Source organism: Ciona intestinalis, unplaced genomic scaffold (genome assembly GCF_000224145.3).
Source record: "Ciona intestinalis unplaced genomic scaffold, KH HT000184.2, whole genome shotgun sequence".
In the NCBI taxonomy this organism is placed as follows: domain Eukaryota; kingdom Metazoa; phylum Chordata; class Ascidiacea; order Phlebobranchia; family Cionidae; genus Ciona; species Ciona intestinalis.
Genome location: NW_004190506.2, coordinates 224,119 through 240,727, shown reverse-complemented (window position 1 = coordinate 240,727; position 16,609 = coordinate 224,119). Strand labels below are relative to the sequence as shown.

At 34.0% G+C, this 16,609-nt stretch overlaps 1 protein-coding gene across 6 annotated transcripts in view; it reads left to right on the top strand.

Moving 5' to 3' along the window:
- Nucleotides 1–1,548: 1,548 nt before the first annotated feature.
- Nucleotides 1,549–16,609, top strand: part of LOC100185140 (E3 ubiquitin-protein ligase UBR4-like) — a 61,176-nt gene continuing 46,115 nt past the window's right edge. For all 6 annotated transcript variants that reach the window (XM_026839279.1, XM_026839282.1, XM_026839280.1 and 3 more), the window contains exons 1-33: nt 1,549–1,833; nt 2,186–2,280; nt 2,489–2,632; nt 2,997–3,092; nt 3,358–3,477; nt 3,757–3,970; nt 4,389–4,552; nt 4,913–4,986; nt 5,216–5,403; nt 5,738–5,912; nt 6,045–6,132; nt 6,487–6,588; nt 6,873–7,011; nt 7,459–7,540; nt 7,764–7,935; nt 8,205–8,350; nt 8,693–8,785; nt 9,080–9,187; nt 9,422–9,547; nt 9,774–10,055; nt 10,327–10,468; nt 10,932–11,031; nt 11,459–11,633; nt 12,012–12,151; nt 12,503–12,710; nt 13,023–13,136; nt 13,378–13,581; nt 13,827–13,945; nt 14,460–14,539; nt 15,021–15,137; nt 15,411–15,612; nt 15,948–16,197; nt 16,391–16,502. In XM_026839279.1, coding sequence (XP_026695080.1) covers nt 1,727–1,833; nt 2,186–2,280; nt 2,489–2,632; nt 2,997–3,092; nt 3,358–3,477; nt 3,757–3,970; nt 4,389–4,552; nt 4,913–4,986; nt 5,216–5,403; nt 5,738–5,912; nt 6,045–6,132; nt 6,487–6,588; nt 6,873–7,011; nt 7,459–7,540; nt 7,764–7,935; nt 8,205–8,350; nt 8,693–8,785; nt 9,080–9,187; nt 9,422–9,547; nt 9,774–10,055; nt 10,327–10,468; nt 10,932–11,031; nt 11,459–11,633; nt 12,012–12,151; nt 12,503–12,710; nt 13,023–13,136; nt 13,378–13,581; nt 13,827–13,945; nt 14,460–14,539; nt 15,021–15,137; nt 15,411–15,612; nt 15,948–16,197; nt 16,391–16,502 — 4,678 coding nt within the window. In that variant the 5' untranslated portion in view covers nt 1,549–1,726. The remainder of the gene's footprint in view (nt 1,834–2,185; nt 2,281–2,488; nt 2,633–2,996; nt 3,093–3,357; nt 3,478–3,756; nt 3,971–4,388; nt 4,553–4,912; nt 4,987–5,215; nt 5,404–5,737; nt 5,913–6,044; nt 6,133–6,486; nt 6,589–6,872; nt 7,012–7,458; nt 7,541–7,763; nt 7,936–8,204; nt 8,351–8,692; nt 8,786–9,079; nt 9,188–9,421; nt 9,548–9,773; nt 10,056–10,326; nt 10,469–10,931; nt 11,032–11,458; nt 11,634–12,011; nt 12,152–12,502; nt 12,711–13,022; nt 13,137–13,377; nt 13,582–13,826; nt 13,946–14,459; nt 14,540–15,020; nt 15,138–15,410; nt 15,613–15,947; nt 16,198–16,390; nt 16,503–16,609) is intronic.

Sequence of the window (16,609 nt, the reverse complement as noted above, 5' to 3'; positions counted from 1 at the left end):
TAAAAAACGCAAAAAAGCACAAAAAAAACGCAGGTTTCGCTTTAATGAATGAATCAGTCACGTGACTAGTACGTTCCTACGTCACAATCACGAAGCTCGTAGTAAAAAAAGGATAGCGCTAGAGATCACTGTTTGAGAACGAATATCTCCGCCTATACTGGACCAATTTTAATAAGCAAAGTATTTTTGGAATCAATAAAACGGTCGCTTTATGAATTTACCATAAAAAATAAAAGTGACGTGGGGTGTGTTTAGGCCCTTTAAATGGTCTGAAAAGGACCGAAGTTTCGTTTGCAAATTTGCACATTTAATTAGTGACGTCAAGTCGCAAAATTCCTTGTTTACAGGAGTTAGAGAAATACAATTTCCAAAAATGTCTTTGTTTTTGAAACGCGAAATTCGACCAGCTGACCCCTGGGAGCTTCCCAATGCGACAGATCACAGCATGGAACACCTAGCGCCGTCTAGCGGATATAGAATTAACTTCTTTGATTCGTCAAAAGCCCGGGCACAGCAAGCGGGAAAAAATAAAGGTGAATCAGGTTATAGTCGGTTTTTTCACAAAGTTATGTAAACTTTGGGAAATTTTAATATGTAGACACGAAGCGCCTAAAGATAAAGCGTAGACTATATAGCTGCAGAACTTAAAAGGGGCCTTACCCACATAGTATACAGCAATAGTGTTCTCTTTTCATTTTGATATTTTTCTAGAATTAAACGCTGTTACCACTCAAGCACGAAAAGTATCAACTACAGACAACGACTTCGATTCAACCGAAGCTTTGGCGTCGGAAAACAACAATGACAAACCTAAAAATAGACCAAGATTAATAGCTAAAAGAAAACTGTAATAAATCGTTAACATGCTAAGTGTTGGTATGTAGTAGGGTGGGGGGGAGATGAGACACCTGTTTAATCTACTTCATCGTCCCATGTGATAGTAAACAAAGAACATTCAAAGAATTACAAAACCGTGTCCTCACGACTCCCATAGACCGCTGTTATTTGTTTAAACACGATCAGGATGTTTTGATATGATCTGCTCAATCTGTCCTATCTCCCCCACCCTAATATATATTAAAGATTATCTAGATTTCTTCAAGTATTAAATGATTAGCTATTCCAATTAAAGGCCATTCATAAGTCAGTGGAAAATAAAGTCGTCTGGTTTGTTTTCGAACATGGTCGACCGTGGCAGTAAAAGGGGTTCATTAAAATTGTCCTAAATGTAATACGTGCTTATTCATTAAGGCTTGCTCTCTTGTGGGTTGTGTTTGTTTCGTCAGGTGAACGGCTGCAGGCATACCGATGTGCATTATGTTAGCTCGTCAGTGTTGAGACTGTTTATTTAGGCCATTCAGTCGTATTCAAAAACTCCGCGTTTTGTACACAATACACAACACACTGCACATTTAATAGGGTGTCCATTTTGTGCACTTGGTGTCCAACGTGTGTGCTGTGCGCACGCTGCACGGAAATAATGAGTATTGAGATTTTGATATTGACTGTGGTAAATGTTTTTTTTTCATTTTGGCCAAACGTTTTGCTTATTCACAGCTGTTATGTTTACATTTTTGCACGAAAACTATACAGCATAACTGTAGCGGGTCATAGTCTAGTAGTGCGCTGATTCACTCGCACCGTTTACTTTGCTGTGATATTATTTGCAGAGATATTGTAATGTGTATTTAGAAAAATACTACGCGAAAATACATGTTACTTCAAAATGATCGACTGGAACTTGGTTGTGCAACCACTTTTAAGTGGAACAACTAAAACAACTGAAACAGACTTGAAATATGTAAAAGTGCTCACTGAAACCCTAATAAACAAGTAAGTTAATTCGTAATATCAGATAATGTAGGGGGAAGATTCTTCACTAGCACCAAAAATCCTATGTAAAACATAACTTGGTGCAAGTAAAGAGTCTTCCCCCACCTTATTTGCTAACCACTAACACCTAACTACTAACCAATAACCGTCTAACCCCTATAACCACTAACTACTAATCCCTATTACCACTAACCCCCTAACCATCAACACCTAACCCCCTAACCACAACCACTAACACTTTCCACCAGCCTATTCTCCTATGTACTGAAAGATTCTTCACTAGTGCCTAACTTTCAAAAAATCATAAATGTATTGCCACATGCAAATGTCTATATTCTCCTCTGCTTTTCAGCAAACAGAAGATATTGACTCATGATGCCAGTTTCACCAGCTTCTATGCTTCGTTTATGTTGTTATCTGGAAACTATCTGTCCAAATGTGATTCGGGTACGTTTTGTTTATAAGACTGTACTTTTTACTATACAATGTGGAACAAAAAAAAACATTTTATTCGCAACGTGCTGTTATGTTTTTTTATATTTTTTAACCTGGAAAGAATTAAATGCTAGCCTATGCTGTTAATAGTAAATTTTTTACATTGTTGCATTGATCAAAATTAGTTGTTGATCATTTTCAAAACCAATTTCTTTTATAGTTCTCAAGACGTTACTGAATCAAGTAACGGATGCATGTCATGTAGTGTTGGAGTACTGCGTCTCCCACTTTGATGGTTTTGGATTGCCACCAAATGCCACTGTTACCAAACAGCATTTGATGAAGATACTACGAGCATTATGTGGTATGTAAAGACATTTATAAATGTTTTTTAGTTGTTGTTGTTTCTGTAAATAAAGTTTTGAACAGTCTTAATAAAGTTTTGAGCTGTTTAAAACTGTTTAAAGTTATAGCCTATGTTTTTAGAAACCGATTTGTAGTAATACCATTCTTTTTTTTTAAATACCACCCATAATTCTGATGTTTTGTGCGCACTGGTTACAAAGCACTGCTGTAGCACCTTGGGTGTTGGGGTAATAGTCCAATCCTGGCCTAAATACTTGGACCCAAGCTGTACCACGCTGCAGTACCTTATCAAACTAGAACAGAACTACTGTAGAGTGTAGACTACGTCGTGATAGATAAATAATGTTGTGTTTTGTAAACAGAGGGTGAAGGCTTAAGTAATGCTGATGAAATGATCCTGACAACTTTAATTAAATCTTCAAATCTTCCAATGTTGGTCATCAAGCATGAAGATACAGGTAATGTCAACTTTAAATTCAAAGCTAGTGAATCTATATTCTGTTACTTTCCCCGATGAAGTATTGCTGTGTGGCAGAAGAAACGCCTGAAATATACCATGTTTTTATTACAGATGAGCCGTTAGTGAATCTAATTTGTGTCGCAGTTTATATGTGACCTACAAAAACAAGTCGCAAAAACTGTTAAAACGATTGGTGATTTGCCAATAACGACCTTATGTTGTTTCAATTAAAAATTGACGTAAAAATGTTATTTCAATTAAAGGCCCCACATTACCAAGTGATATAAAGATGATTGACAGTGATGCTGCAGAATATGGAAAACAAGACTCCCCCCTTGATATGTTTGCTTTCCTTCAAACCAATGCAGACGTTGCAGATAGTGGTAAGTTTTTGGGTTTGAAAAATGGAATAGTAAGGTGGGGGAAGATGGGATACCTTTTCATTTAATTTCCTTGTCCCATTTGGTAGTAAACAAAGAACATTTAAAGAACTATAAAACCATATTCTCCCGACTCCTGTAGACTGTTGTTAACTGTTTAAAACTAGATCTGGATATTCCCCCCCACACTAGTAAAAATAAATAAAACTAGATTAATTTAAGTTTATATAACTGAAATAAATTCCAAACACAATAAAATTACATTCATATCATCCAAAACAGGTAAAGACGTTTTATCCCAACTACGTTCCTCCAATTCAAATGCACTTCGTATTCTTGCATTACAACATAACTTACTCAACAATCTGCTCAAGCTACCTTTATTGTCTCCATACCTGGCAAAACACAACACTGTTGTATCAGCCATTGGACAACACGGTGAAAAACAGCCAAGTTTTGACCTCTCATCCACAAATGCCAAAGCAGTGTATTCAATGTAAGATTTTTAACATTGTTTGTTTAACTATTATTAATTAATTATTAATTGTGTTGAAAGTGACCCTCGTTAGTCCTAATACAGGCTTGAACCCTTCTTATTTTGTTTCTAAACACCTCAATCAGCTGCCCCCCTTTTAATAGACTAAGAACAGTGCACACTGACTCCAAACACCGTGTATATGGGTGTTTTAACAATGCCCGTGCATTATCCATACGTAAGGTTTTTTTTTATCAGATTTGGTTACTCAGCCTGTTTAACTTTGTGGTGTTAATATCATATTCTGTATAAAAAATATCATCTTATTTTCTGCACTAAAAAATATCATTTTTCTACTAATCTTGTAAAGTTTAACTCTTTATAAATCCTTTGTGACCTAATTCTACATCTTAAATTCTCACCATTCATTTTACCATAGGCTTTCCCAGTTAAAAAATGACATAAGCATCATTTGTGATGCAACACACACACCATTGTTCCAACCGAGGGACATGGCGCAGTTCAAATCCAACATACAACTTGTACTTGGGGGTTTATGCTGTGGGTTTGAGGTTGTTGTGGCAAGTGCTGTACTATATAAAGGTAGGTTAAATACTACGATACCATGGTATACCACCTATCTATAACAAAGTTCAATGTTTTTGTAAAACTAATGTATTTTGACTGCATTTTTAAATTTATGCTTTTTGTTGAAAATTCTGTTAAAAAGTCATAAACAGGAAAACTATGGGAACTACTGTATTTTGCCTTCATTTCTGCATTTTACGCCCTTTTACTTTATTTACTCAATGCAAAAACTGCTTTTCATAGCTGTTTATAAGTTTTTTAATAAAATTTGCCACCATGCATTTTTACTTTACTTATCCAAGACAAGAACCTATGTTATATATTGGACAATTTACTGGGCATAAACAACTGAATACATTACATTTGTTTGTGTAGAATCTGTGGAGCAAGGAGTTTCACATCAGAAGGATGAAAGCATTGAAGAAGCTGGAAGTTTGGTGAAGACATGTGTAAGTGATGCCTGTAGATACATGCTTGCTAGTGAATAATATTCCCCCTACAGTATCTGTTAACCACTAACCCCGAAATACCAACCTCTAACAATTTCCAGCAGCCTTTTCTGTACCTGACGATTCTTCACTAATTACGTAAATAACTATTAGGTGCTTATTTTACTCAACCCTAAATACTTAATCAAATCAGGCCATCAATATTTACAAAATATCTGAAAATTTTCAGATTCGTGCATACCAGACACTTTGTGAGTATCTGGATGAATCCGAACGCTTCAGCTGCGATGTATGTTTCAACTTTCAATTCTACGCTTGCCTACATCTGTTATCTGCTTTAACTTGTGTGGACCAAGTGTTAACTGAATGCAACGCAGCCAAAGATACAATAAAGTTCAGGAAAGCAAGAAATTCGTGGTAAAAATGTGTTTTTTATTTAAAATCAGCTGTACATATATTTGTTTATTTTTTTACAAGATCAGGTTTTTTCTTAGACAGAGAAACTGATCTTAAAGTCATGGTCAAACTCTATATAGCAATTCTATGTATATAATGGGGTAACTTTATGCAAAATAAAGGACACTAAAACAATTTTACTTTTTTTTGTTTTACCGTTATTGAACATTTTTTGGGGTAATTTACAATATAAGAACATATTTATAAGTTACATTTATTCAATTTGTGAATGCAAATAAAAAAAAGATTTAATTAAGTATTATATTATTTATTTAGTTTTGTTTATTATTCTTAGCTATACATTGGCAAGAGCAATGACGTCACTACTGGTTCATGAGATCTCGGATATTTTGCAAGAATGTGATGGTGAGGGGGGTTATAAAAGTGATGTGACACCTCTTTCAACACTGTCAAGCGATGTTGCAACTCCTAATTCAGCAACTGCTATACTTGGATATTTCACCAACAATGTATGCATGTTTTTATTTACTTTTTTATTTATGAAACCAGAAAATAGAATGAAAAGGTGGTCCATGTTCCCCCACCCTACCTTTTGTTGGTTTTTGTGCTAATCACAACTTAATTTATTCAATACATTTCAGTACCAGGTGGTCTCTCTGCTAGTCAACTCAGCACATGCTTGCTTTGAAGAAGTTCATTCAACAAAACAAGTGAAACATCAACCAGAGAGTAAGTTAATAAGTTATTTACACTATTGTAATGGATTTTAAACATAATAAGTAGCCATGGCAAAAAAAGTGCAACTTGCTTGGTGTCTACCAATGTCTATTGAATTTGGCACAGTAATTTAGACAACAAAACTACAAATGTTACCCTAAATTTCGCTTAAAATTTAAATAACATGGCCAGTAGTAAAGTTGGAAAGAAATAAGCTTGGGGTTTCAAAAAAGTTATTTTAAAATATAGTATACAGTATATATACACAATTAAAAAAAAACAACTTTTTTAAGGGGGTTGTCATTGCCCCTTACCCTCCCCTGGCTACTCCACTTAACATGACTTAAGATACAAAAATTTGCATAGAATCATCCAAACATGATTCCGGTGCTTCAGATGACGATGGTGATTGCACTGACGACACATACGACTGCACAAGCTCTAATGAAGAATCAGATTCATCTGCTGGTATGTTTACGATTACGGGTGCAAGAAGGTGTAAAAACATGGGGAACCTCATTAATTAATGTGTTTGTTTAGTATTGTAACTGTTGTGGTTATACGCTAGTATAGTAAAATAAGTAAAAAGGGGAATATTGCCTACATTTCTAGCTTTTTACCCCGGTGCAAAGTTCTAACTTATTTTTGGCGCCTAAATGTTTTTCCTATAAAAATTGTTTTTTTGAAAAAGCCACAGTGCAAAATTCTCTTAACCCCACGCCACAGTGCAAAACTTTACAATCTTAAACCAGATACATCCAGTCTTGACTCGTATATTCTTGGTGAATATATGACCAAGTTATTATCTGGTGAGAACTTCTACCCAGCCCCTATTTGCATAATACCTGCTTCACAATTGCCATCACTGGAAACATCAGCAAGATCCAGCAGGTATTCTGAACCTCAATATTTAATATTTTGTTATCAGACATTTATAAACATGATAGTATGAAGGTAATGCATGAATGAATGAATATAACTTGAATGTAACTGAATCTAACATGAAATGTATGAAGCAGAACACCCGTGTTATAGGAGCCTGTGTGGGTAAAGAAGTTTTCATTTATTCAGTGACCCCTAATTGGATAGAAATAATAATAATAATATAAAATAACAATAACTGTTATTTGTCTCTTTGATTATGGTAGCAAACATTTTGAAATATTTTAAACAAAAAAACAGGATATAGCGACAAAACAACAGTTGTTAAAACATGTTTACAGCTAAAAACATATTTATATTTAATTGGAGGGAAATAGTCAAACGTTTGGTTACCACTAGTTTATAAATCTATTAAAATTCCGTCTTTGATCATGAGATTTATATTTGATTTTCCAGGGCTCATAAACATCAAGTATCTGATCAAAGTCAAGCTGAAAAACCAATCCCGTTTTTCCCTTTGATTTCAACCCAATCTGGTGTAAGTGGCATGAACGTAGTTTCTATATTTATCTGTGAAGACAAATTGTTTAAATATTACTTCCCATGTAAACACGTTTACCCTGCTGCATAACGGTTCACAATCTAAAAAATAAGGAAGGGGTATAAATTTACATTTTTTTCAATGGGTTTGTGAACCCTGAACCCCCTAGCCGCGTCACTTATTATTAAATATTATTTACTTTTAAATTCTTTATCCTCAGATTCTTGACTTTTGCGGAAAGTTATTCCGAACTCTAGTTGTTCGTTTTCTCTCCTCCCAAAATTCCAGTGTTTCCAGCTACTTTTTCTCCAGCCTTACTTCGGACGTTTTAATGAAATTGATATCTATGGTACAGATGATTGACGGGGCCTCAAATGCTGCAAAATCTGAAGGTTACAATTGTATATACTGTTTTTTCCTTTTTTTCTCAGTTAAACAAAGACTCAAATACGAAAAAAAAACAATTTTTGTTTGTAATTTAAAATCGGAGAAATAGGATTGTGTATATTATTTCTATTGAATAAAATGGCAATATTTAAATAAATCAGAGATTTAAAATAAGAACTTCATAAAAAAGGTTTTGAATTTAAAATCTCAGGAACAGAATTGTATATACTGTTTTTCTAATTGAAGTAAATAAATCCCATGTTGTATTTATCAGGCATTGAGCTTATGGGTCTCTTGAGTAAAATCGTTGCAAAAAGTTCAGCAAAAAACGCAAGTGATGAACTATTGAAGATAATATTGGAAAAGCCGAAAAATAGCTGGCTGTTACTTGGACCTTATGAGATGTCTATACTTGCTCAGGTAATGTAATGTAGTATGAATGTGATTGAATAAATGTAGTATGAATGAATGTAACATTAATGTAATGTAACATGAATGACTGTGAATAAATGAATGTATCTTACTTTATCCTCGCGTGGTGGGGCAACAACAGTCGTTATAACGCGAATGTTTTGTTTTATACACCTTGTGTCAGCTTACAAGTTACTATGTTAGTAACTTTGTGGGTAATTGTTTTTTTGTGCATGGCCGACAATTTAGACAACCCATTAATGACTACTGGGTTGGAGCAATTAAGTTGTGTGAATACTGAATATAATATGGGTTTCAAACAATTCATTTTATACAAAATATTGGATTCAGATTTTAATACAAAGACAGCAAGAAGCAAGTAAGTCATCCAGCAATGATGAAGCTGTGTTGAACTTCACCAATCTATTAGTGGATGTTTATTCTGTAAGTTAATGGTTTAGTTTTTTGTAAAAACATGACTTTTTTAATTTTGTTTTTCATTATTACGTTTAAATTTTCGTAAAATTAAAAATTGGTGTTTTTGTTAAAAATTAGTACTTTTGAATTTAATGAAACTTCAATCAAAAATTTTCTATTTGCAACAGACATTGAACAGTAATAATGACGATTGTGACGTAATGGCTTCAATTCTAATTAAACAAAAAGAATACTAACGGAACAGTAACAAAAAAGGCTATGTAAAATAAACGTCTAATTTTTTCCAAATGTTATTGGTAGGGTTTGCAAGATGATGTTGGCTCCAATGTAAAAGTTGAAGTCTTTCAACTTGTTGTTTTCCTCTTCCATACATTGACTGCAGATGCAAAGAAAGCTTTCTTTAAAAAAGTAAGATGATCTAAAGGGCTGTATTCTGAGGTCCCGTATCATGGTACGCCATGGGTCCTAATATTGGGGCCGGGATTGACCCATTATCCCCTAATGGCCGGTACCTGTTTTGTGAAATGGCTATGTATATTACTCTATTGTCTAAATTTTAACCTAAAAAACAAATAATTTTAAACTGATCAATAAGTTTCAACTTAAACAATAAATATTTTAACTTAAATAATAAATACTAAGGTTACAAATGCCATCGTGCTGCTTGATGAAAAAAACAAAATCCCGATCTCTACGATCCGGTTAACCATTCTCCTGGATCACCTGATCTTCCATTATTCCTCTCCTCCAGAAGAACTCATGAAACAGGTAAGGATTAATGAAATGTCAATGATGATCTTTTGGAAAAAAATAAAATAAAAAACAATAAAAACATCAAACTTAATCAAAAAATAAAATGTGGAGTGGAAAAAAAAAAGTTATAATTTGTTTTTGGTGTTTTGTTCTAATCACAGTTCCTATTACATTAAAATACTGACAGTAAAAACAACTGTAAACCTAAAAGCAAGCTGTAACTTGTAATTTGTATTGTAAGGTCCATTGGAACTTCTTCCTAATCCACGGCGTCCTTTCATCAACGGAGGTTACTCAAAACCTGACAACAAGAAAAAAATACGATTCTGTGAAAAAGTTTTCCGCTGGCTTGGCTGACAAGAGTTGTGACAATTCGCTGCCGCCCAGCGGACCTTTCAGCACACAAGAGACTGGGGATGGTGGGAAAAGTAAGAACTCCTCAAAGGAATCATCTTTCTACTTTGAACTAAGTGCTGGGGCCAGGGAGCCTTTTGCTAAAGAAAAAAGATCACCGGATAAAATGGTAAGACTTTTTTAAAATACAGACACCATGTGCTCAGCTACACATATTATGTGCTCAAATACACGCATTATGTGGTCTCCAATGAGATAAAAATTAAAAAGATTTCCATATAGAATTGAAACTGGTGATTCACAGATCCATATAAAGTATATAATACATGGGTATTAAAGCCCCATATAGAACTCCATATAAAATAGTTGTTTCAGCTAGCTGTACAGTACTTGATTCTGTATAATTAAACCAAGCTGTAACTCTGTTTATCCTTCCTCAGGCAATGGAAATACTTTGCGAAGATCCTGAAGAATATGCACGAGTATATGATGCATTACTTGGTTGCATGGAAGCAGGTAGTTTATACCAGCATACAAAGCCAATGGTGGGGAAAAACAAGAAAACAAGATCTGTTAATCAAGGTAGGATATTTATTCATGTTCAATATGGCCGAGTTACTGTACAACCCATTTGTGATCACTTGGTTGAAGCAATGTCTATTAAGTGTCCTTTCTAAGGATGCATATTCTGTCAGTAATAGCAGCGTTGAGTCTCGAACCTGGTACCATTTGGTTATGATGCAAAAAACAGTGTGTTTCTGCCTTCCCCTATGAAGTCTTGCCGGATGGCAGACAAAATCATCGAAAATACACTACTTTTTTTACACTAAATGAGGACCTAAAAGATTATTAATATTTACATTATGCTTGGTAACTGAAGTAACAGAAGATTTATATATAATATATATATAGGTAAATAACCTTATAGCGGTAAAAAGTTAATGTTTTTCAGACACATTCATTCATAAATTACATTATGCCTGGTAGCAGAAGTAACAGACTAATGTAATACATTCATGTTTATAATCTACATTTGTAAATACAGATGATGAATCTTTACCTGCTACTGAAATTATCCATTACGCATTCTGCATGACCTACAGACTGGTGAAGAATCTACCTTTAACTGACCAGTTTAAAGCAAGGTATTTCATACATTCTATTTTATGTGGGTAAGGTCCAGCAATGGCATGTCATATCTCCCTAGGATTTGGACCAGGTTTGGCCCATTACTTAAGAGGTGTTTTATACATACTGAATTTGCGATAATTTCTAACAGAACATTACTTAAGAGGTGTTTTATACATACTGAATTTGCGATAATTTCTAACAGAATATATCTCCTGTCGAATGTTTAAATGGCTTTTTATGTTTCTTTGGGTTGCTTTTCTTGTCCCATTTGGTAACAGATGTATTGCTAGTATGATGTCCCTAAACTAGAATAGTTGTAACACATTAGGCATTAAAACATACACAGAATAATAAAAACGTTTACACCATTTGTTAAACATAACTAAATTTAAATCTTCACTCAGCAGTTCTCATAAGTTTATTTTCATATATTTTCTATAGGATTGAAGAAAACAAAGTTTCGTCCTGTGCTGAGGTCTTGATTACATTTGAAAATGCTCAGAAACAACAAGAGAAAACACCTACTGCTGTACATCAGTTACTTAACCTAACTCAATGTTATATTGATCAACACTTCAATGTATATGATGCAAACAACCATCCTACTATACTAGAGGTAATTAATTGTCTAAATTATTCCTTATAATTTCTTAAAAGCCAATGTAGCACTACAAAAACTCGATCTATTGCTATAGAAACATAACCGACAAAAATCTGAATGTCCAAATTGTCAGCCATACATAAAACCATGATTAAAAACTCATCCACAAAGTTACATACATGGTAACTTGAGAGCGGGCACGAGGTGTATTAAACAGAACGACTGTCGTTGCCTCACCACGAGAGAGAAGTACTTTAAACAAACTGTTATAGAGCAATTTTATTTTATAAAACTCTTTTAGAAAACCTATGCATTTTCATGGCTAACTTATTTTTTTCCAAGCAAACACATTTTTTCTCTCATCAGCATATATAACACTGTTATAATTTTCAGATGATGGTTTTGGAATGTGTTCTCACACAAATAAAAACCTGGATACCTGAAGAATCAGACATGGAAAAGTATGAGAAAGATGCCACAGGCCTATTGACTGCATTGCTTAGTTCTCTCACTAAGCATGCTGCATTGAGCAGGTGGGCTTCTTTATCACAATTGAGTGGTAGTGGGCAATCCTGGCTTAAATTTCAAGACCCATGGCGTGGGACTTCACAAATATAAATAGATGAAATATCAATCTTTAAATTATGAACTAAAAACTGTTTTAAACAATTAACAACGGTCTATAAGAGTCGTGAGGATACGGTTTTATAATTCTTTGACTGTTCTTTGTTTAATACCAAATGGGACGAGATGATAGAATAAAAAACTGTCCCATCTCCCCCACCCTACTATATAATAAAAAATAACAATAAAGAAAAAGGGTTTAAAAAACATTTTTTTTCCTGATTTAAAAAAGTTCAAAATAACCTCAATTTTTCTGCAAGGTCCAAATTTCTTGAGCTTTCTGCTGGCAACGATGGCGAGGAAATGCATGAAGGGTCAAGTGCTTCAAGTCTGCATGTGTTAATGCGTTATGCTAATACTGAAACCTCGGAAAATACTGCAGCTGGAATAAAAATACTGATCCCCGCATCTCTCAGTGCTATTTACGATCAGTGGAGAAATTTTAAACTGGAAACTAAAGATAAAAAGGTTTCTATTTTTCACACCAATATGTGGTTGTATGAATACATGTTCGCCCATATATATAGTTTGTTTTCGTTTTGATTAAAATTGTTTTGTAAGAAGTGTATGGAGCTATTCCCTAATAGTGTGTCTAATTTACCTGTTAAAGGAAAAATATTGTATTGTATGATATTTGGTCAAAAAAACACATTTTTTATCTTTTTAATTAATAAACAAACCTTATATTGAAATGGAAGTTTTTAGGCTGCATGATTTTTTTTTGCGTTAATGTTTAATTTTGACCCTTTTTTTTGTTTTACACTTTTTTTTTCTGTTCAGACTAACACAGTGAACCAGACTCTTGAAAACCACTTTCTGTCAATCAAGAAAGATGGAAAGAAAGATCAAAACAAACTTTTCCTCATGACATTGTTTGATGTTCAGGAGCCCATGGTAAGATTAAAGTTGTGTTTTTTAGAAGCTGTTTCAGTGTTTGAAATTCTGATGGTACATTTAGGTAAAACTTGAGTGCCAACATAGTGGTCACTAAAAGGTTGTCTAAATTGTCAGCCATAAATAGAACAAACAAACCCCCAAAGTAACATATGTTGTAAATTTTAGGCTTTTTATAATAATAAATTACATTTTCAGCATTTTTTTAACCGTTTTTTTTTTAATAAATAATTTATTTCAGCTTGCTTTGTGTCAAAAACTGATCAAGATAAAGAAAGGTAGAAGCAAACAAGAAGTTACTGAAATATACGGGGTTTTGGTCCCATTGCGTTCTGATATCTCATTCAGTCATTGTGAAGATCAGATTGAGAGAATCTTACAAGGAATAACTGAAAGTGTATATGGATACCAACTCATGGATACTTTACATTATTATACACTCAAGGTAAGCTGAATGTTTTAATCTTCCATATTTTGTGGTGTTTATTTACAAACATACCCAAAAATAACAACACACAAAGTTACATATGTGGTAACTTAAAGTGTATGAAACGTAACACCCATGTTATATCGACTGTAATTCCTCCCAGTCTCCCACACAAGGATAAAGCAAGTTACATTCATGTACCGTTTTAATTTTATCTAGCGCACTTCCCTATTTTTTAATTTTTTAAAAAAAATTTCCCACAGGGTGCTTATGAAATGTTGGTGAGCCATATCAATCCAAAGACTGGCATTTCAAATGAAAACGTTGCTCTGTCTTATCTGCTTTTATTGGAAAAGTTACTCGACTTTGATAGTATGCAGAGGTGAGATGAAAGGGTTAATGCTTTAAGCTCCTACAGTGGTGCACAAAAATGGGCAGTCATTTAGATTGGCTTAGTGATTATTAAATAGTCTTTTAGCGGCTTATCTGACATAAAAATGTTGTGCGTTTCCAACATTTTGTCTTCCATATGGCAAGACTTTATAAGGAAACACCAGAAATACACACCTTCAGTGTAAATATTTTTTTGGTGACTCATCTGTTATAAAATCACATCCTTTGATGAAGTCTTATTGTATGGCAGATAAATTTGAATTATAAAATGTGTGTCAAACCATTCTTCCCCCCTGCATTTTAAAACATATGACGCCTATATTAGTAGTCATTTATTATTATATTAAGCAGTTCATTGATATGCTTGGTGTCATGTAACTTGCAAAACAAGCTTACAGCTTACAACCACTGCCGCAGCCAGGGTGGGTTTCAGGGTTACTATACCCCTTCTTTAATAAAACTACAAACAATAATGTATTATATGATTTATATCCACCACACAGAGCTATGAACAAGTTCTTTGTTCCTGAAAATAATGAAGAAAGTTCAAGTGAAAATACTGACGACAAAATTGCATTCAAAGGTAAATATTATCTTTCCTGCCCTCTGTGTTTTATCTGTATTCACCATCGATTTATTATTATCTTGCTCAAGTTGCAATGAGTAAACATATGCAGCCAAACGGCTCAGCTATTTATTTATAGTAAAACACCCCTCTTCGCCTAAAACATGTCTTTCTACACGTTGATTCAGGTACTTTAGTACAATACCCCCAGCCTGATGTCTGCCGCTGATATAACCAACGTTATATATTTTTCCAGCTAGATAAATGCTGTTTATTAATTAAGGAGTGGTTCTGTAACTTTTATTATTTGACCCCATTTCCGATTCCCAAACACTCTTTTTTCGTAGATATCCTTAGAAAATCTGTTTGGTTTATCTGTAGTAGCTCTACAGTCTGGTTAAAACATTTCATTCCTTTTACTGTTACATTTATAAATTAAAATATTACTCAAATTTTACATAATGTGAAATTTTACCTGTTTGTGAAATTTTACTTGCAGGTTGCGTCCCCCCTGTCAAAGGTGATATAGTGAAACTACTACAAAGCAACCAGATGCTTTCTACTTCCGATTATTCAAACAGATTGCTTCAGTTTATTGCAAGGTTATGTCGGTTAGGTAAGTCGGTTTATCTTGATTGGAAGTGTTTGAGTTATTTTTTTGATGCACTTTAAAATAAATCAAATGTTTAAAAAATTTTTGGGGGGGTTGTGTTGTCTAAATCGTCTTTTTATGGAAGTTGTCAAAATTGTCAGCCATAGGGGAAAACACACCCAGAAAGTTACATACCTTGTAATTCGTAAGCTGGCACAAGGTGTATGGAACTTTACTGTATATATATTATAAATAGGAGGAAATATGGATATCTCAAGTATTTGTTTTACATTGCAGCCAATGGTCCTGATGCTGAAGCATGTGCAAGGCTTGGACCAGTGTGTGCACAGCTATGTAACTTTAACCTTGGCTTGCATGAAATGCGAAGATGGGTCGGCCATTTTGAACTTGACATGGTTTCTTTGAATGGAGAGAATCTGAGGGAGGAAATATCAAATGCATTACTCACACTCTCAAAGTTTATCGTCAGCAAAAACAGGTAAACAGCACTATCTTATTCACTGTATCTGTATGTATAGGCGTCAGGTTTTTTTGTAGTAAAATCTGGTGAGATGTTGTTAAAATACACTCTTGGTCGTCAAACATAGGGAACCTCGTTGATTAATGTGGTGAATGCAACATAATTTAGCTCTGCTTGTTTAATAGACTCCGAAGTGTTTCTGCTATAACATGATATCACCTGAGTTTTAAACCTTTATTGACATTATACCCACATAAATTTATGCCCATGCTGCTGTGTTTTGGTTACATTTATATTCTATTTTATAAATATTACGTTTTTATTCTGTTTTTCAAAAATTACTTTCTTTCCAGCCCTGTAGACGAACAACTTGGCTTGCCTCTGTTAAATGCAATCCTTCCCGCTGACATCAGTCCTGAGGTTGCCATGGAAACACTCCAGATAATTTCACCAACCTTTATGCAGATACTTGCTACCCTAGCTAACTCTAGAAATGGAAGCGGACATTCCAAACTGCTCGCTTATGCCCTCTGGTGGCTCGACGCTTGTGTCGTGATACTAAAAAAGGAAGAGAACACAAAATTACTGTACGCTGATGCCGAGGTACAAAAAAAATATAGAAATAAATAAAAATACATATTTTTTACTTTTTTTTCTTAAGAGGTGAATTAAGAAAAATACTTCATTTTTGTTTTTAAAAAAAAGAAGTTATTTTAAAATTTTAACATTTTATGAAAAACATTTGGCCTAATTATGATTTAGTTAAAATATTTTAACCCTGATATATGACCAACAGAACCCAGTTGTACGATCACTCTCTACATGCAGTCCATTACTTCTATATGTGGCTGACCTGCTTACTGCACTCAGGAGGAAAGATAAAGACCAAATAGAGTTGAACACTGACGGTAACAATTTGTTTGTTATCAGTACATTATTTCTGAGAAACCATGGGTACTGTATATAGGGTTATTTCATATATACTGTGTAAAGGGGTGCTGTACACGATATCCGG